The sequence below is a fragment of the Oncorhynchus nerka genome, linkage group LG15, assembly GCF_034236695.1.
Source record: "Oncorhynchus nerka isolate Pitt River linkage group LG15, Oner_Uvic_2.0, whole genome shotgun sequence".
In the NCBI taxonomy this organism is placed as follows: domain Eukaryota; kingdom Metazoa; phylum Chordata; class Actinopteri; order Salmoniformes; family Salmonidae; genus Oncorhynchus; species Oncorhynchus nerka.
In genome coordinates this window covers 68,512,429-68,533,122 of record NC_088410.1, presented here as the reverse complement: position 1 = coordinate 68,533,122, position 20,694 = coordinate 68,512,429, and the positions used below count along the sequence as shown (strand labels likewise).

At 46.2% G+C, this 20,694-nt stretch overlaps 2 protein-coding genes across 4 annotated transcripts in view; one reads left to right on the top strand and one right to left on the bottom strand.

Moving 5' to 3' along the window:
• LOC115143208 (cadherin EGF LAG seven-pass G-type receptor 2-like) overlaps positions 1–19,361 on the top strand; it is an 89,443-nt gene extending 70,082 nt beyond the window's left edge. The window contains exons 9-34 of one of the 2 annotated variants that reach the window (XM_065001839.1): positions 1,802–1,968; positions 3,192–3,371; positions 5,337–5,450; positions 5,551–5,725; positions 5,861–6,002; positions 6,130–6,250; positions 6,408–6,591; positions 6,869–6,970; positions 7,103–7,197; positions 8,371–8,580; positions 9,009–9,192; positions 9,539–9,863; positions 10,596–10,763; positions 10,960–11,083; positions 11,268–11,468; positions 11,838–12,012; positions 14,116–14,228; positions 14,635–14,717; positions 15,004–15,130; positions 15,238–15,348; positions 15,546–15,676; positions 15,920–16,008; positions 16,181–16,342; positions 16,757–16,984; positions 17,114–17,336; positions 18,206–19,361. In XM_065001839.1, coding sequence (XP_064857911.1) covers positions 1,802–1,968; positions 3,192–3,371; positions 5,337–5,450; positions 5,551–5,725; positions 5,861–6,002; positions 6,130–6,250; positions 6,408–6,591; positions 6,869–6,970; positions 7,103–7,197; positions 8,371–8,580; positions 9,009–9,192; positions 9,539–9,863; positions 10,596–10,763; positions 10,960–11,083; positions 11,268–11,468; positions 11,838–12,012; positions 14,116–14,228; positions 14,635–14,717; positions 15,004–15,130; positions 15,238–15,348; positions 15,546–15,676; positions 15,920–16,008; positions 16,181–16,342; positions 16,757–16,984; positions 17,114–17,336; positions 18,206–18,227 — 3,956 coding nt within the window. In that variant the 3' untranslated portion in view covers positions 18,228–19,361. Of the gene's footprint in view, positions 1–1,801; positions 1,969–3,191; positions 3,372–5,336; positions 5,451–5,550; positions 5,726–5,860; positions 6,003–6,129; positions 6,251–6,407; positions 6,592–6,868; positions 6,971–7,102; positions 7,198–8,370; positions 8,581–9,008; positions 9,193–9,538; positions 9,864–10,595; positions 10,764–10,959; positions 11,084–11,267; positions 11,469–11,837; positions 12,013–14,115; positions 14,229–14,634; positions 14,718–15,003; positions 15,131–15,237; positions 15,349–15,545; positions 15,677–15,919; positions 16,009–16,180; positions 16,343–16,756; positions 16,985–17,113; positions 17,337–18,202 lie in introns of both variants that reach the window. The other variant, XM_065001838.1, reaches the window with a different exon arrangement.
• Positions 19,362–20,108: 747 nt separating this feature from the next.
• The window catches only part of dstyk (dual serine/threonine and tyrosine protein kinase), a 48,823-nt gene continuing 48,237 nt past the window's right edge, over positions 20,109–20,694 (bottom strand). For both annotated transcript variants that reach the window (XM_065001841.1, XM_065001840.1), the window contains exon 15: positions 20,109–20,616. In XM_065001841.1, coding sequence (XP_064857913.1) covers positions 20,429–20,616 — 188 coding nt within the window. In that variant the 3' untranslated portion in view covers positions 20,109–20,428. The remainder of the gene's footprint in view (positions 20,617–20,694) is intronic.

Here is a 20,694-nt window from a genome sequence, read left to right as displayed (position 1 = left end):
TGTAGCTTTACACCAGTGCCAGACTGCACCACAACCACTATCCCCTGGGTCCTCTGTTTCTCTTTCTCCCTCACTCGCTCTCTCTAGTGCCAATGACAGGCTTGATTTGTGTCATTAATTATGGACGGCCGTGTTTTGCATCCCTGCCACTGTGTAATGAGAGAGAAAAACATGTCTAACACCCAGCTAAAAGTGACACTAGTGCCTCTCTGCCAGAATGGCTGTCTTCAGAATGCACAGACTGCATGTCAAATACACAGACACATACAACTGAACACACACCCCACCCCTGAGCGTTGTCTAGCCAACACTCATCACAAGTACTAGTGAATAGGGGTAGGGGGCATGTTTAATCTTCTCTGGTATTTGGCTCTGTATGTGAACAGTATTTATTCAGGGGTATCTAGTTTCAAATTGCCACACATACTATTTTATACCCATACAGCGAGTGCCAAGCTTTTCATTCCATTGACGTCTTAATTTGTTTTTTTCGTAAGGTTAGGTGTAACGTGTAGCACTGCTGGCTTTGTACCCCCTCATCTTTGTTTTCTGTGGTAATCATAGATTGTGTATACTCTCCCTACCAGTAACTGGAGCTGGGTTGTTCAGACTTGATCACAGAACATATTACTGTGAGAGTGGTAATGACTCTCTGTCACATGTCACCTACTTTTCCTCATTTCCTCATTCTCGCTCTCAATTTATCTCGTTCTCTCTTGTTCTCCCCTTCCCTCCCTCTCTATCTGCCTCCCTCAACCCCCACTCTCTGCCTCCCTCACCCCCTCTCTCTATCTGCCTCCCCCTCTCTATCTGCCTCCCTCACACCCCACTCTCTGCCCCCCTCACCCCCCTCTCTATCTGCCTCCCTCACCCCCACTCTCTGCCCCCTCACCCCCTCTCTCTGTCTGCTTCCCCCTCTCTATCTGCTTCCCTCACCCCCACTCTCTGCCTCCCTCACCCCCTCTCTCTCTATCTGCTTCCCCCTCTCTATCTGCCTCCCTCACACCCCACTCTCTGCCCCCTCACCCCCCCTCTCTATCTGCCTCCCTCACCCCCACTCTCTGCCCCCTCACCCCCCCTCTCTCTGTCTGCTTCCCCCTCTCTATCTGCTTCCCTCACCCCCACTCTCTGCCTCCCTCACCCCCTCTCTCTGTCTGCTTCCCCCCTTTCCATCTGCCTTCCTCACCCCCACTCTCTGCCTCCCTCACCCCCCTCTCTCTGTCTGCTTCCCCCCTTCCATCTGCCTCCCTCACCCCCACTCTCTGCCCCCTCACCCCCCCTCTCTCTGTCTGCTTCCCCCTCTCTATCTGCTTCCCTCACCCCCACTCTCTGCCTCCCTCACCACCCCTCTCTCTGTCTGCTTCCCCCTTCCATCTGCCTCCCTCACCCCCACTCTCTGCCTCCCTCACCCCCCTCTCTTTCCCCTCTATCTGCTCCCCCCCTCTCTATCTGCCTCCCTCACCCCCACTCTCTGACCCCCTCACCCCCCTCTCTCTGTCTGCTCCCCCCACTCTATCTGCTTCCCTCACCCCCACTCTCTGCCTCCCTCACCCCCTCTCTCTGTCTGCTTCCCCCCTTCCATCTGCCTCCCTCACCCCCCACTCTCTGCCTCCCTCACCCCCACTCTCTGCCTCCCTCACCCCCCCTCTCTCTCCCTCTATCTGCTTCCCCCACTCTCTGCCTCCCTCACCCCCCTCTCTCTCCCTCTATCTGCTTCCCTACCCCCCCTCTCCCTCTATCTGCTTCCCCCTCTCTATCTGCTTCCTCACCCCCTCTCTCTATCTGCCTGCCTGTGTTGCAGTGATGGCCAACCCACAGCGTTTCCTGGGTAACAGCCTTTTGCAGTGGACTAACCTGGTGGCGGTGGTCACTGTGCCATGGCACGTGGAGCTTATGTTCCGCACGCGCCAGCCTAGTGCCACCCTGCTGCACCTCACCGCCGGACAGCACCACAACCTCACCATACAGGTACTGAGAAAACACATCTAATAGTCTCGCCATACACAGTCCTACCCACACATACACACATACACACACACACACACACACACACACACACACACACACAGACACACACACACACACACACAGGCACATCACACCTTCCTTAAGCCCTACTCCCAACTTTGTTTATCTTCTTTCTGTTTAGCCTGGCATTATTTTGTTTAGATTTGTTTCTTTCTTTTTTTCATTTCTACAACTGTAAAGCATATTTTAAGTCCTTTGAAAAGCACTATATAAATGTATTTTCCATTTATTATAATTATTTGTATTATTATTACTACCCTATAGTGTCTCACGCCAGCAGAGGCCTGGTCTGCCATATCACAGTATACTGTACAGCCCTCCTCAATCTGGCATATGCACACACCTTCAACAGCATTACCCAACAATACGGAACAGCACTACAAATACACCTCACAGGTGCAAAGGTGTTTACTGTAGGCCATTTCATATGTCATTACGTACAGTATAATACATATTATACAGGATTTCATCCTATCTGAAGCTAAGACAGAGCCAAACAGCCAATAGTTTTGATAGGAATTCCTTTCACTCATTTTGTATCAGATTATGCATGTGTTTTCCCCCTCAGTATGGTGTTGGAATAGATTAGTGCATTGTGGCATGTAACTCCAGCATGACTCCAGCAGCTCACACAGAGTGACTGTGGGTTAGTTGATGTAAAGCTCCACCTGTTGGCTGTCTGGGCAGCAGCATGACTTTAAATATTTGATGAGATGAGAGATGAAGCCCGCCAACTAACAAACGCCTCATCCCAAGATCTGAGAGCTGCCATACCCAGGCCTTTCAGATAGCAGCTGTTGTTTGTCTAGACAGGTGCCTTTTTTGAAGTTGTATAACAGTCCAGCAACTATTTTAAAGTTGGTACATTTAAAAAATAAAAAAATAAAAAAAACAGGGCTATTTTCTTAGCTACTGTATTACCATAGATGATATGATATGGATGATGAGAGGAAAAGCTCTCTGTCTGTGAGCATGTGATGTTTGCATGCTAAAGGTCTTTCTCTCTCTCCTGCCGTCCCTCATCTCTCTTCACATCCCCCTCTCTCTCCCATCCTTTGCCCCACCTCTCTCATTCCATTCCGTCCTCTCCCACATATCTCTCTATCCTCTCCCGACCCCCTCTCTCTCCCTCTCCCGACCCCCTCTCTCTCTCCTTCCCCTAGCTGCGCGGTGGCAGTGTGGTGATGGGCCTGCAGAGGGGCGAGGACTCCACCCTGTCCCAGGTAGAGGAGGTGACAGTGAATGACGGAGACTGGCACCATGTGCAGATGGAGCTGAAAGATATCCCGGGCGGCGAGCCCCGCCACAAGGCTGTGCTCTCCTTTGACCATGGCCTCTACACGGTGAGACACTGTTAGGAGACAGACTGTAGGTTTGACATTTTAATTACATTTAAATAGGTACAGTACCAGTCTAAAGTTTGGACACACCTACTCATTCAAGGGTTTTGCTTTATTTGTATATTTTTTTTCATTGTAGAATAATAGTGACGACGTCAAAACTATGAAATAATACGTTGAATCATGTAGTAACCAAAAAATACATTTTAGATTTTAGATTCTTCAAAGTAGGTACCCTTTGCCTTGTTGACAGCTTTGTACACTCTTGACATTCTCTCAACCAGCTTCATGAGGAATGCTATTCCAATAGCCTTGAAGGAGTTCCCACATATTCTGAGCACTTGTTGGCTGCTTTTCCTTCACTCTGCGGTTCAATTCATCCCAAACCATCTCAATTGGATTGAGGTCGGGTGATTGTGGAGGCCAGGTCATCTGATGTAGCACTCATCACTCTCCTTCTTGGTCAAATAGCCCTTACACAGCATGGAGGTGTGTTTTGGGTCATTGTCCTGTTGAAAAACAAATGAGAGTCCCACTAAGTGCAAGTGCAACCAGATGGGATGGCGCATTGCTGCAGAATGCTGTGGTGGCCATGCTTGTTAAGTGTGCCTTGAATTCTAAATAGATCGTTGAGTGTCACCAGCAAAGCATTCCCACACCATTACACCACCTCCTTCATGCTTCACGGTGGGAACCACACATGCAGAGATTATTCGTTCACCTACTCTGTCTCACAAAGACACGGCGGTTGGACCAAAAATCTCCAATTTGGACTCATCAGACCAAAGGACAGATTTCCACTGGTCTAATGTCCATTGCTTGTGTTTCTTGGCCCAAGCAAGTCTCTTGGTGTCCTATAGTAGTGGTTTCTTTGCAGCAATTTGACCATGCAGGCCTGATTCACGCAGTCTCCTCTGAACAGTTGATGTTGGATGTGTCTGTTACTTGAATTAATTTATTTGGGGCTGCAATCTGAGTTGTAGTTAATTGCTGATTTCTGAGGCTGGTAACTTTAATGAACTTATCCGCTGTGTAACCGATGTGAAATGGCTAGCTAGTTAGCGGTGGTGCGAGCTAATAGCATTTCGATCAGGGACGTCACTCGCTCTGAGACCTTGAAGTAGTGGTTCTCTTTTCTGTGGCGGTCCTCATGATAGCCAGTTTAATCATAGCGCTTGATGGTTTTTGCCGACTGCACTTGTAGAAACTTTCAAAGTTCATGATATTTTCCAGATTGACTGACCTTCGTGTCTTAAAGTAATGATGGACTGTCTTTTCTCTTTGCTTATTTGAGCTGTTCTTGCCATAATATGGACTATTACCAAATAGGGCTATCTTCTGTATACCAACCCTACCTTGTCACAACACAACTGATTGGCTCAAACACATTAAGAAGGAAAGAAATTCCACAAATTAACTTTTAACAAGGCACGTCTGTTAATTTAAATGCATTCCAGGTGACTACCTCATGAAGCTAGTTGAGAGAATGCCAAGAGTGTGCAAAGCTGTCATCAAGGCAAAGGGTGGCAACTTTGAAGAATCTCAAATATAAAATGTTTTTATTTGTTTAACACTTTTTTTGGTTACTACATGATTGTTATTTGTGTTATTTCATAGTTTTCATGTGTTATTTCATAGTTTTGATGTCTTCACTATTATTCTACAATGTAGACAATAGTAAAAAATAAAGAAAAACTGTATTTATTAGCTTTGGTGACACCTAGGCCTACATGCTGTGTACTCAAAATGCTGAACTCATTCTTGTTTGATGTTCTGATACCTAGGCCTACACAATATTGAAAATGTTGCATTTTAGTCTAGCATAAAGTATTTCAGCACTATGCAAGGTTCTTGGGTACTAGGTTCTAAGTGTTGTGATTAGTTGTAAGTCGCTCTGGATAAGAGCGTCTGCTAAATGACTTAAATGTAAATGTAAATGTATTTGTTTGATCTGATCTACCAATCCAGGCCAGCATGGAAGTGGATACTAAACTGAAGGGGGCGAAGGTCAAGACTCTGAGTGTCGGGGGAATCACTGGGGCTGATGGGAAAATACAGCATGGCTTCCGCGGCTGTGTGCAGGTTCGTTAACCTCTTGTCACGCAAACACAGAAGACACACACATACTATGTTGTCTGTCCATGTGTCTGAGTGCGTTCTCCCTGGTGTGTGTGTTCCTCAGGGTTTGCGTGTGGGGGAGACCTCTTCCACCTCCGTGTCTCTCAGCATGTCTCAGGCCAGGAGGGTGAACATGGAGCAGGGCTGCAGCGTACCAGACCCCTGTGTCTCTAACACCTGCCCCTCTAACAGCTACTGCAGTGATGACTGGGACAGCCACTCCTGCACCTGCCTCACCGGTCAATCTGCCAACCATCATCAGCGTTATCTTCCTCATCATTAGATTTTACAACCATATTATACGACCATATAGTCTTACGTTGATCCCTCCCAGACATAACTTATGAATTCTTATTGTGTTGTTTACCTGCCAGGTTACTATGGCGATAACTGCACAGACGTATGTGCGCTAAACCCCTGCGAGCACCAATCAGCCTGCACCAGGAAGGTTAGCTCCTCCCGCGGCTACACCTGTGACTGTCCCAGCAACTACTTTGGCCAGTATTGCGAGAAGAAGTTAGTAAAAAATCTTTGCTATACACAGATCATATCACTATGTTTTTGTTGGTCCATATCACTATAAAGAACACTATATGAATGTATCTGTGTATCTGTTGTGTTTCTGACTATGTGTGGCCCTCAGGACTGACCTGCCGTGTCCCAGGGGTTGGTGGGGACATAAGACCTGTGGTCCCTGTGACTGTCAGACAGATAAGGGCTTCGATGCCGACTGCAACAAGACCAGCGGGGAGTGCCGCTGCAAGGTGAGCCAGCTGACTACTGTGTCTCAATGGCAGGATGTTTTAAGTGGACAGGGGCGATGGGTGAAACTGTGGGCTGGTATTATTTTTTACTTCCTCCCTTACTTTTCTTCTCCCTCCCCCTCTATCTCTCGCTCTATCCCTTTCTCCCTGCTCTCAGGATAACCACTACCGTCCAGAGGGCAGCGAGGTGTGTCTGCTATGTGAGTGTTACCCAGTGGGCTCGTTCTCACGGGCGTGTGAGAGGGAGAGCGGGCAGTGCCAGTGTAAGCCAGGGGTCATCGGGCGCCAGTGTAACCACTGTGACAACCCCTTCGCTGAGGTGTCGCCCAACGGCTGCGAAGGTCAGCATTAACATACGTCACATGACAGTAAAGAATGACCAAATGTCACATGCTTCAGAAATGTATCTGTAGTCCAGTCTGATTCATTTAGTTCACTGATTTAGTAAATGAATGTGATTACATGGCCTTTTAAAAAGTGTTTTTGTGCCAAGCAAATTCTATGTCATGTGTACAGTTACACCTGGACAATACATTTTTATCAGCTTTCCTGTTCTCCCTCCTCTTTCGCTCTCACTTTTCCTCTCTCTCGCCTTCTCTCCCTGTCTTTCTCTCTCAGTGATCTATGACAGTTGTCCCCAGGCAATGGAGGCAGGGATCTGGTGGCCCAGGACTAAGTTTGGTCTCCCTGCAGCAGTCCCCTGTCCCAAGGGATCTATCGGTACGATGAATCTCAGCAGTTTAGCTAATTACCATACTATAATGGAATATACTATACTATGCACTTAAACTTGCCTCGGGTCTTTCCAGCATGTTCCTCTCCTTTTATGAAGATTTCCCCCTTCTCTCTCAGGCACAGCTATTCGCCACTGTGACGAACACAAGGGATGGCTGCCCCCCAACCTCTTCAACTGTACCTCTGTCACCTTCACCAAACTCAAGACCCTGGTGTGTACAGCTCCACTAGAGCTAGACTCATTTACCCCTCATACAGCTCCACTAGAGCTAGACTCATGTACCCCTCATATAGCTCCACTAGAGCTAGACTCATGTACCCCTCATACAGCTCCACTAGAGCTAAACTCATGTACCCCTCATATAGCTCCACTAGAGCTAGACTCATGTACCCCTCATACAGCTCCACTAGAGCTAGACTCATGTACCCCTCATACAGCTCCACTAGAGCTAGACTCATTTACCCCTCATACAGCTCCACTAGAGCTAGACTCATTTACCCCTCATACAGCTCCACTAGAGCTAGACTCATTTACCCCTCATACAGCTCCACTAGAGCTAGACTCATTTACCCCTCATATAGCTCCACTAGAGCTAGACTCATTTACCCCTCATACAGCTCCACTAGAGCTAGACTCATTTACCCCTCATACAGCTCCACTAGAGCTAGACTCATTTACCCCTCATACAGCTCCACTAGAGCTAGACTCATGTACCCCTCATATAGCTCCACTAGAGCTAGACTCATGTACCCCTCATACAGCTCCACTAGAGCTAGACTCATGTACCCCTCATACAGCTCCACTAGAGCTAGACTCATGTACCCCTCATACAGCTCCACTAGAGCTAGACTCATTTACCCCTCATACAGCTCCACTAGAGCTAGACTCATTTACCCCTCATATAGCTCCACTAGAGCTAGACTCATGTACCCCTCATATAGCTCCACTAGAGCTAGACTCATTTACCCCTCATACAGCTCCACTAGAGCTAGACTCATTTACCCCTCATACAGCTCCACTAGAGCTAGACTCATTTACCCCTCATATAGCTCCACTAGAGCTAGACTCATTTACCCCTCATACAGCTCCACTAGAGCTAGACTCATTTACCCCTCATACAGCTCCACTAGAGCTAGACTCATTTACCCCTCATCAGCTCACATTTATATGGATCTATTCACTTCAATGACTTATGCTATTAAGTTGAATGATGAACTGATTTTATTGCTGTAATATAGCAGAGTTAGGTCTTTTTGTTTTATATTTATTTTAGTTGCCATCGAGACCAAGGTCACTTTTACAAGGGAGCCCTGCATATACACAACTTATGAAATACAATATATAAAATGGTGCCGTAAGACTGTTCTCTCTCTCCCTGGTCCAGTCGGAAAAGCTTTCCCGTAACATGTCTCTCCTGGACTCTGGGCGGGTCCAGCAGATGGCAGCCATGTTGGCCAACGCCACGCTGCACACGGTGGAGTACTACGGCAGTGACGTGAAGGTGGCCTACCGCCTCACCCAGAGCCTACTGCAGTACGAGAGCCACCAGCAGGGCTTCAGCCTGACCGCCACCCAGGACGTCCACTTCACTGAGGTAACACGACAACACACAACACTACACAACACAATATTGCAGAGTGTAACACACCACCATGCGGTGCAGCATAAGGCAACACCTGGCAGCGCAACACAGTTAATACAGCATAACACCACATGACCAGAGGAGGCTGGTGGGAGGAGCTATAAGAGGACATGCTCATTTTAATTGCTGGAATGGAAAAATGGAATGCTATCAACCACATCAAACATATGGAAACCAAATGTTTGAATCCATTCCATTAATTCCATTCCAGCCATTACAATGAGCCTGTCCTCATATAGCTCCTCCCACCAGCCTCTGCACATGACACAATGCAACATGCATCTCGGATAAACTCTGTAGGTAACTGAACACAACACATTTGCCTCCACCACCCTATGCCAATCTGTCTCTCTGACCCCCTGCCCTCCTCCCCACATCAGAACCTGGTGCAGGTGGGCAGTGCCATCCTGTCCCCGGGCACACGGCCACACTGGGAGCTGATCCAGCAGACGGAGGGGGGCACGGCGACCCTACTGCACCAGTATGAGGAGTACGCCAACACCCTGGCACAGAACATGAGGAAGACTTACCTCAGCCCCTTCACCATTGTCACACCACACATAGGTGAGTGTGGTCTACTTTGCTTTACACTAGGTATAGACGTTATGTCGGACAGAAAGACACAATTTTGTGTAGACCAGGGCTCTCCAACACTGTTCCTGGAGAGCTGGTTGATAAGCTGAATCAGGTTAGTTACAGCTGGGTTTGGAGCGAAAACGTACAGGGGGGTAACTCTCCAGGAACAGGGTTGGAGAGCCCTGATGTAGACTTTTTTTATCAGTTGGAATATTTGTTGAATATTATTCCATAAGTTGTAGGATTCACAAACTGAACCATCTAGCCATCTACCTCTTTCTAGTGGTTTGTCTGCTGTCTAACCTACCCCATCTGTGTTGGGTGTTCTCCACAGTCATCTCAATAGATCGCCTCCAGAAGATGAACTTTGCCGGAGCCAAGCTCCCTCGCTACCAGTCTCTGAGAGGGCTGAGGCCTCAGGACCAGGAGACTGCCGTCACCCTCCCAGACTCAGTGTTCAAGCCGCCCATGGAGACCAAGGGCCACCGCCACCTGGACACCTTCCCAGAATCCTCTGTGAGAAACCACACGTCCAGCAGGAAGAGGCGACATCGAGGTCCTGACGACCCTGAGCAGGAGGCCATCGCTAGCGTGATCATCTTCCACAGCCTGGCCTCGTTGCTGCCTGCGAGCTACGACCCTGATAAGAGGAGTCTGAGGTGAGACAGAGGGAGACAGGGACCTGATTCCATATTGACCCCTTGCCTCCTACCTCTAGATACTTCACATAGATTTAATTGGATACATACTAGTAATATGTTCATGGGTCTACATTTCCCTGGTGGTATTTATGCCATATTGCGGATCCTTTCAGATCTACACAAAGGTCTAAGGCAGGGGTACGCAGGTACTATTTGATAAGGTCTGGTCACACAAATTGCCTACGTGACAAAGGACCAGACTGATATTTTATTGTCGTAGTAACAAACCCCCACCTCGCAATCCATGCCAACCCCAAACTGTTCAAAGCCCTCATGTTAGCGGAGAGAAAATGTTGCAGATTTTAAGCCAATTTCTTGCAATTAGACACATTTTTCCGTGTCTTGTGTGTTTATATGATCCCAGTGGTCGAAGCCTGACCGAGTTCATAAAGAATACAGTAGTAGCATATCTGATTCAGCTAGTTAAGGTCTTGTTGAACAGATAATTAGTAGAATCAGGTGTGTTAAATTAGGGTTGGATTGAAAACCCACAGGACTGTAGATCTCCAGGAAGAGGGTTGGACTGAAAACCCACAGGACGGTAGATTTCCAGGAAGAGGGTTGGGCAGCCCTGGTGTAGGGGTTAGGGGCCAATTTAGAATTGGAGAAAATTATTAATGAGGAGGAGGAAGAGCAGAAACAAGGTTCCTGTTGAAGAATTAATTAGTGGTTTCGTGTGATGTCCACCAGAGTGCCTAAGCGTCCGGTCATCAACTCCCCGGTGGTCAGCATCACGGTCCATGACAACGAGGAGCTGCTGCAGCACATGCTGGACGAACCCATCACTGTGCAGTTCCGCATGGTCACCACCGAGGAGCGCTCCAAACCCATCTGTGTCTTCTGGAACCACTCCATACTGTGAGTTTCACACACACACACACACACACACACACACACACACACACACACACACACACACACACACACACACACACACACACTAGCTATTTCAACTTTGAGCTGTAGAAACAAAGACTTAAAAGTTATATAAAGGATTAGGTTGAAACCCAATAATCTGTCATCGCATTGTTTGACTGTTGTTTTTGTTTGTCAGAGCGGGGAACGGAGGCTGGTCAGCTAAAGGCTGTGAGGTGGTGTTCAGGAACAACACTCACATCAGCTGCCAGTGTTACCACATGACCAGCTTCGCTGTTCTCATGGACATCTCCAGGAGAGAGGTGAGCAAGGCCACAACACTAGACAGAACTTCACCATATGCTGTACGAGTCTAGACTTCACTTTATAAACCTCAATACACCTCAGACCACACCCTATAGGGGTCTTGTTCACTATAATGACCAAACAAAGCTCTTCTTAAACTAAACTTTTCCTCCACCCTCCTCTTCCTCTCTTCCTTCTCAGAACGGTGAGATCCTTCCGGTGAAGCTGGTGACGTGGAGCACGGTGAGTGTGACCCTGGGCTTCCTCTTCCTCACCACGCTCTTCCTCCTCTGCCTGCGGGCCATGCACTGCAACAAGACCAGCATCATCAACAACGGCGCCACCGCCCTCTTCATCTCCGAACTTATCTTCATCCTGGGCATTAACCTGGCAGACAACCCGGTAAACTACTGGAACAAAGTTATTTTCTGTCTACCTTTTAATACTGTATTTGACCTCCTGTCGATCTCGGGTTCAGTACACCACTTTCAATATCCTACCTTCCCTCTCCTCTGTTTGGAATAGCTGTCTGATATGGATCTGATTAAAAACAAAGGAAAAATCATCAAAGCATTCTGCCCACTTTGAGCCCTGTAATATAGAGTATAATAAGTTCCCTTCCTCTCCCCCCGCCCCCCGCTCTCTCTCCCCTCGCTCTCTCTCTCTCTCCCCCCGCTTTCTCTCTCTCTCTCCCCCTCGCTCTCTCTCCCTCTCCCCCCTCGCTCTCTCTCTCTCTCTCCCCTCGCTCTCTCTCTCTCTCCGTGTCTGTAGTTTCTGTGCACAATCATCGCCATACTGCTGCATTTTTTCTACCTGTGCACCTTCTCCTGGCTCTTCCTGGAGGGCCTGCACGTCTACCGCATGCTGAGCGAAATACGAGACATCAACTACGGACCCATGCGATTCTACTACATGATCGGCTGGGGCGTGCCTGCCTTCATCACAGGTCTGAACAATACACACATCCTTACACACACACACACACACACTGATGGACCGACCCCAGGTGGTAAGGGTAGGCAACATCACCTCCGCTACGCTGACCCTCAACATGGGGGGCCACACATGGTTGCATACTTAGTCCCCTCCTGTACTCCCGGTTCACCCACGACTGCGTGGCCACGCACGACTCCAATACCATTATCAAGTTTTCTGACGACATGACAGTGGGTAGGCCTGATTACCGGCGACGATTAGACAGCCTACAGGGTGGAGGAGGTCAGTGACGACAGTGTGGTGCCAGGACAACAACCTCTCCTTCAACGTCAGTGAGACCAAGGATTGTGGACTACAGGAAACGGGGGCGAGCACGTCCCCATCGACGGGGCTGCAGCAGAGCGGGTCGAGAGCTTCAAGTTTCTGGGTGTACAAATCACTAAGGACTTAAAATGGTCCACACACGCGAACAGGCGCGACAACGCCACTTCCCTCCCAGGAGGTTGAAAAGATTTTGCATGGGCCCTCAAATGTTCAAAGTTCACCAGCTACACCACAAAGAGCATCTTGACTGGCTGCATCACTGCTTTGTATGGCAAGTGCACCGCCCTCCATCACATGGCACTACAGAGGGTAGTGCGTACGGCCCAGTACATCACTGATGCTGAGCTCCCTGCCATCCAGGACCTCTATATCAGAAAAATTGTTAGACTCCAGCCACCCAAGCAATAAACTGTTCTCTCTGCTTCCGCACGACAAGCGGTACCGGTGGATGAGGTCTGACAGCTTCTATTCCCGAGCCATAAGAACTGTCTGCAATGACCTGTCTATTTTAACTTTCTTTTCTATACACAATCACACACTCACTCTATGCACATTCTACACACTGACACTCCAACACACACACACACACACACATACTTTTCTCACACACACATGACATGCATAAACATTCAAACTGACTCTACGCACACACACTCGCGTACAATCATATCCGCTGCTGTTACTCTGTTTATCATATATCCTGATGCCAAGTCACCTTACCCCTATACATATCTACCTCTATTACTCCAGTATCCCTGTCACCTTACCCCTATACATATCGAACCCTACCACTATCCATATCTAACCCTACCACTATCCATATCTAACCCTACCCCTATACATATCGAACCCTACCACTCCAGTATCCCTGTCACCTTACCCCTATACATATCGAACCCTACCACTCCAGTATCCCTGTCACCTTACCCCTATACATATTGAACCCTTACCACTCCAGTATCCCTGTCACCTTACCCCTATACATATCTAACCCTACCACTCCAGTATCCCTGTCACCTTACCCCTATACATATCTAACCCTACCACTCCAGTATCCCTGTCACCTTACCCCTATACATATTGAACCCTACCACTCCAGTATCCCTGTCACCTTACCCCTATACATATCTAACCCTACCACTCCAGTATCCCTGTCACCTTACCCCTATACATATCTAACCCTACCACTCCAGTATCCCTGTCACCTTACCCCTATACATATCTAACCCTACCACTCCAGTATCCCTGTCACCTTACCACTATACATATCTAACCCTACCACTCCAGTATCCCTGTCACCTTACCACTATACATATCTAACCCTACCACTCCAGTATCCATGTCACCTTACCCCTATACATATCTAACCCTACCACTCCAGTATCCCTGTCACCTTACCACTATACATATCTAACCCTACCACTCCAGTATCCCTGTCACCTTACCCCTATACATATCTAACCCTACCACTCCAGTATCCCTGCACATTGTAAATGTGGTATTGGCACTGACTCTGGAACTGATCCTTTATTTAAGTTACTTACTTTCTCGTGTTCTTATTTCAATTTCTTGTTTTTGATCAACTTGACTTTAAAAAAAAATGTTATATTGGTTCTGCATTATTGGTAAAGAGCCAGCAAGAAAGGCATTTCACTGTACTAGTGCACGTAACAATACAAACTTGACACACACAGACACAATGCCAACTCATGTATCCCATTAGAACGGTTGAAAGCCTTACTGTAGTTATTTGTTAGTTACTGGTGTGTTTGGTGGTTGTGTCGTCCAGGCCTGGCGGTCGGACTGGACCCAGAGGGTTATGGGAACCCAGACTTCTGCTGGCTGTCCGTGTACGATACTCTGATCTGGAGCTTGGCAGGGCCCATCGCCATGGTGGTGTCTGTGAGTACATTCCACCTCCTCATTAGATCTCCAATACAGTGTATTGTATGATATTTACAGTACCAGTCAAGTTTGGACACAACTACTCATTAAAGTTTTTATTTATTTGTTTGACTATTTTCTACATTGTAGAATAATGCAAAGCTGTCATCAAGGTGGCTACTTTGAAGAATCTCAAATATTTGTTTAACACTTTTTTTTGGTTACTACATGATTCCATGTGTTATTTCATAGTTTTGATGTCTTCACTATTATTCTACAATGTAGAAAATTGTAAAAATAAAGAATAACTCTGGAATGAGTAGGTGTCTTAACTTTTGACTGGTACTGTATATACTAGTTATATAATAGTATGCCTTTATGTTATACAGTAATACATAGTTTAATTGTATTTTGTGTTTTCCAGATGAACATCGTCCTGTATATCCTGGCCTCCAGAGCATCCTGCTCCATGAGACACCACAGCTTTGAAAAGAAAGAGCCCCCTGTGTGAGTGTTCTGCCTGCCGCTGCCTGAATTAAAAACAACACAAATTCTGTCATTAACACAAGCATGCTGTTGTACCCCAAGGGTACATGACTACAGCACTTTAGAGAGTGCATTGTGTCATTGAATGGAGAGTGAAGCTGCCAATTCACTAAGCTGTGGTTGTTGGCTCATGATGGATTGTATAAAAGTGAAAAACATATTTCTATATCCTCTGAACTCACTTATCCTAATGTAACCTTTGTGATGTTCTCATCTTACCTGTGTCTTTCTGTCTGTCTGTGTCTAGCTCTGGGCTGAGGACGTCATGTGGGGTTCTCCTCCTGGTCACTGTCACATGTCTGTTAGCTATACTCTCAGTCAACAGTGACATGATCATCTTCCACTACTTGTTTGCTGGATTCAACTGCCTTCAAGTAAACACTGTTTTCTGTTTAACTTAAACTAGGATTTAAAGACTTAGTCACTGGTTTGACTGTCAGTATCCTTGCTCCATTGACATTATTTGATCTGTCTATTCCAGGGTCCCTTCATCTTCTTCTTCCGCATTGTGTTCAACAAGGAGGCGAGGAACGCCATGCGCTACTGCTGCAGCCGCAAACGCCCGGATCACATGATCAAGTCCAAGCCCTCGGTAAATCTCTCGTACTGTATAGGGACGTCACCAGTCATCCAAGGCCTAGTACAGACATGCACAGCTGTAGGCCCCCATCATCATCTTTATGCTTGGACTTATATTACTAAGGACATTAACTAAAGCACCAAACAAATAAAACCGAATACTACCTACTAACTTATACCTCTCCTATTTTCTTCCTCTCCCTCCTCCAGTCGTATAACTGTAACACCAGCTACATGGATGGCAGACTGTACCACCTGCCGTTTGGAGACTCCAGTGTCTCTCTGAACGACACCCTGCAGAGCGGCAAGAGCCAGCAGAGCTATGTCCCCTTTGTCCTCAGGTACGGTAAGCACAGAGGGAAACAACAGGCCCCATTGGTACATGCTGTTTAGGTCCTCCTGCATCATTGTGCACTAGAAAAAGTTTTCTTTCCAGGTTAATTGAAAATGTGTGGGTTTTATGATGGTTATTGTTATGTACTGTAATACAGATAGAACACCCCTTTCAAAGCCACATACTAACTTACATTGAGGAGACCAGGGCTTTGTTTGTCCTGCTACAAGTCCTGTTGTGTTTTTTTCAGGGATGATGGTGGCCTGAATAATAGCCAGGTACACATCGCTCTGAACGAGCACGGCTCACTCTTCCATGAAACTAAAGAGCATTTAGATGGTAGGTCTCCCATTTGAATGTCATTAGGATCACTGTGACTGCCTTTTAGCAGCTTTGGTGCATAGCTCAAACACGAGCTATGCATACAGAGTATTCATTTCATATGGTCAATGTATGTATATCTCTACAACACTCATTTGTCATCATCTTAACTTGTGTGGTGCAACAACAGATCACGACTCGGACTCGGACAGTGACCTGTCTCTGGAGGATGACCAGAGCGGATCGTACGCCTCCACACACTCCTCTGACAGCGAGGAGGAGGGGCCCTACCCACCAGATGAATGCTGGGAAAGCATGGCATCCAATGTGTCTAAGAGACCACACCCTCAGGGTATGACCTCGCATCTATAATACACCGAGTCACCAACTCTATACGACCTCACACCTCTAATACCTCACTCTCAGTAGACCACACGCAGGTAGTATGTGAACACAGCCCCATGCAGTAACACTCTTGATAATACCGCTCACACACTTCTGCTTTAACAGTATACCACACCCAAACATCACACACATACCAGACAACTCTTCAATAGAATACACCTACACTGTACACAATTGTCTGGGTTTAAATGAATCCACTTCTGAGCAGAACATGAATCTTACTTAAACATTGAACATATAAATAACATATAAATAACACCTGAATTACCCGATTCTGGTCTTGTGAGACAACGGCTTACACCACGATGTAATACATCAAGCATTTAAGATGTAGTCTTAAAGTTGTCTGGGTGTTCGTCAGATAACAACCTGAGTAAGCTGTACTGGCCAGGGGAGTTTGTGACGACAGCTAGCAACAGTGAAGGCCTGGGGGGAGCAGGAAGGCTAAAAGTAGAGTCTCTGGGCAACCCTGAACTGGGCCAGACACGGGACCACCGAGGCATGCCAGACGACAAGACAGAGGGCTATGGGAAGGACCATGTGATGCTGCTGCCCAGTCTGCCCAACCTTAGCGCACACCCACAGAAAGGTCAGCAACAAACCCTAACGTCAACCCTGCTGCAACATTCCACATGTTATTCCACTCTATTTCTTTGTAGAGGTGGGATTTTCAGAACTTCAGAAATGTTTAGGATAGGATGTTTCTTTTCAAATGCAGGAATCCTGAAGAAGAAGCAGCTCTCCCCCATTGCGGAGAGAAATGGTATCAACCGCATCCATAACGAGCTGTCAGAGAACGCTCTTGGCCACGCCTCCTCCCAGGGCTCCTCTTCCGGTGAGAGCCGAGGGGGCGGGGCCAAGCCCAGTTTACCAGATCAGCTGAATGGTGTTGCCATGAGCATCAAGGCGGGGACAGTGGACGGTGACTCATCAGGGTCAGAGTGAGTGTCATCACAACACCGAGCACCAAACATGACTCCCGTCCAAACAGAATACACGGCTCTGTCTGAACACAACCCAGTGCAGATCACAAACACAACAACACATACAGTTCATCACAATGTCATAGAATCCAAAGCAACAGCTCTTAGAAGTTAAGATATTTGTTAGTACTTGTTGCTTTGTGTTGTATACTGCATGTCATATTTTCTGCACACCAGTCTTCCAATTTGTTGTCCCACTGAATGTGTCGTGCCCCCGTCACCATTGTGTGTAGTCTGTCCCCTGTTCTTCTTTGCCTATGTAGTGTTGATTTTAGCATGCTAGCTTGTTAAGTCAAATATATAGAGTACCGGTCACATTCTCATCAATGAGGTAAGATGTCAAGTAACTCCCATGATCAGGTGATTTTATCATGTTGTGAACAAAAAACTGTTAGTTCCATAAACAGAGGGACTTGGTAAAAGCTACTTTCGATGAACCATTATACCTCTGTTTGGAACCATTATATAAACTGCTAAATACAAGTGTCTTTAATTAGAAGCAAAATCATTTTATGACCAGTGTCTACAGTGCAGAGTATTGTAGCTTACTAACCATCAATATCTGTCCTCTCTCTCTCTCCCTCCAAAAAACATAGATTCCTATTCTTTAATTTTATTCACTGAAGCACTTGATCCTCATTTGAAATCAGGATCATTGTCTTCTTATCGATCAATCCTTCATCCCTTATAACCAAAATAATAATCCCATATAATTTGGTTATCACTGTGTGTACGTACGTGAATCATTCTCATTCATTGTTTTCTGTTCCTTCTGTTTTCCCCGTGTTGTGTAATGTTTGTCCCCCATCCACCCATTTTCCCAGCAGCCACCGCAACCCCTCCATATGAGCCGGCTGACGGAGGGGTGTGTCTTTGCAGGTCATAGAGCCTCGGCCCTCATCGCCATGCTTACTTTTCTCTGAGTAACAGGAGCTGATGTCTGAAAAACAGAGAGCGTTGGACTGTCCTCACCTGGAGAACCCTCTCTCCAACCCCAATTTTTTTCTGAGTGCACGCGCGCATGAATGTGTGTCAAAACCTCAGGAGTCTCTGCAAGGGCCCAGGCTCGAGCACACTGATGGAATGAGTCTCTCTTTGTAAATCATTGTTTACATACTTGAAGTGATGCACTTTTTAAAATAATTTACACTACCAGGCCAGGTGTGCTGGTAGTTACTGGAGCTGATTCATTTTTTTTTGTTGTGGTTATGTTTCAAACAATGAAGTCCTCCAGCTGTAAGATTTTAAAAGTTCAGGGAATTTCCTCAAGAAGCTTAACTAGTTTGTAATCTCAGAAAGGGTCACCTGTACAGTTGTTTTGTTCAAGGATTTAGTTATTCTACTGAGGTCCGTTTGAGTTTTGCTGTAGAGAGAACTCATTTCTCCACTCCGGTCTCAGGAAGCTGCCAGCCTGAGCTGGTGGACAGGAAGAGTCAGTACAACATGTCTTTAGACTGAACAGGTCTCTGCAGAGGGATGAACAGCTCCACCCGAACCACTACACTGGAGGAAAGGACTCCTGTTGATGTGTGGCTGGAGGTCATGGGGTCACGCCCCGTAATGGAAGCACTCTGTAAACACTTTCTCTCACTACTGAAGGATGTTTAAAGGCAACAGCGACTAGTCAGCTGTCATAGACACTAGAGGTGAGAATGTCTGCCCTTCTCCACCATTTCGCCTTCATTTTATTGCATTATCATTGGAGGAAAAGAGCCTTTGATATCTTTACTTTTGTGAATTTTTGTATAAATGCTCCCGTATTTGTCCAAGGGGATATGCTTTCATTTGAATCAGCGACTTTGTATTTTATAGATTAGATCGTTCCATTGTTTTTGTAAAATATGTGCTGTAATACTGATATGTATTCCAATTTTACTGTGAAGAGTTTTGTAAAAAGAAACACTAATACTTCATCTTCAATTGAATCATGTTGCATAAACTGTACACCTCTACATTCCCACTTATAAAAAGCAGTTCAGGCAATTTGATGTGTATGAAAGAGAACCTGTTATTTTTCTGTCAGCATTAAGTAACTGTTTGCACTGGTGCTCCCTAAAATGACATCTGAAAGCATTCATGATACTGTCAAGGTTAATTTCTGCATTGCCAATGGTTGAAAACACTATGATAAAGGTTAACATTTGAATCAGGCCTACAAATGAGTGCAACCATTCAGGTTCCTAGTGAATCAGTTTGTTTACTCAACTGAAGCACTAGATAGGGAGTAGCAACTTTTCCCCCATTATCTGGATTGTACAAACAGTTTGTCATAATTGGAGCGCAAAGCAATCAACTGCTTAAAACCAAGACCTGTAGTAGGTTACTGATGTATCTTGTAGTTTTCTGTGAATTCACACATTCGATGTGGTATTGTTTTTCTTTCCGGGGAAATAGGCTAATAAGAGCATTCCATGGATGTCACATGTAGCCCAAGAATTTGTATCGAACTGTGTAGTAGAATGCTGAACTGCAAACAAAACACAATGTTAACTTGCACTGAGTATTTCCTCAATGGGCTGCAGCTCCGACCTAATGCGAGACGGACACATTGTTCCAATTACAGGACTAGAGCATAAATTGAGACTACACTAAGGCGGGCTTCTGTGCATTGTACCCGGTCTTCACCCATGAAGTATAAAAAAAAATATCCAGAGTCAAATAGCAAAAATTACATGTCAGCATCTTCATAAATACAGCAGAACCCTATGTAAAGAGTGAAGCAAAAATGGATTATTTTGTCAAAATCATTTATTAAAAAAAAGTTGGAATTGCATAGATGCAGGAATTCAATTAATACAATCTAAAATATATTTTTTTAAACATTTCATATCTAGTAACAATTCTATAACCAAGTAGCAATTAGCATGGAGGAAAGCATAGTGTACGCTAGACAGTTTGTACTATACAAATACGTGAACATGTTTGTCCGGTTTCAGTTCATCTTAAATAGTGTATATTTAACTCCTTTAAAGGAAGAGGAAACTGTCATCTTTTTTTTTAATTTATTTTCTTTTCACCATAATCCTTCGCAACAGTCTGGTCCGCTTGTGTCAGTTTGAGTCCTCCAGGCTGCTGCTTTTCTGATGCGAGCCACATTTACAAAGCCGTACCATGATGCTTTGCAGGCTGGGCTCTACGATGCCGAGCAGGGGCCTCTGGGAAGGGTCTCCATTCCAGCAGGCCTCCATCAGCTGCCAGCATTCCTCATCAAAGCTGGCCAACCGCTCGGGCCTCGCGCCTGAAAACATGGGCACAATTGAGGCCCTGGCAGCTCTCTAGCCCAATTCAGTCAACAGAAACTACACACTAAGTCCTG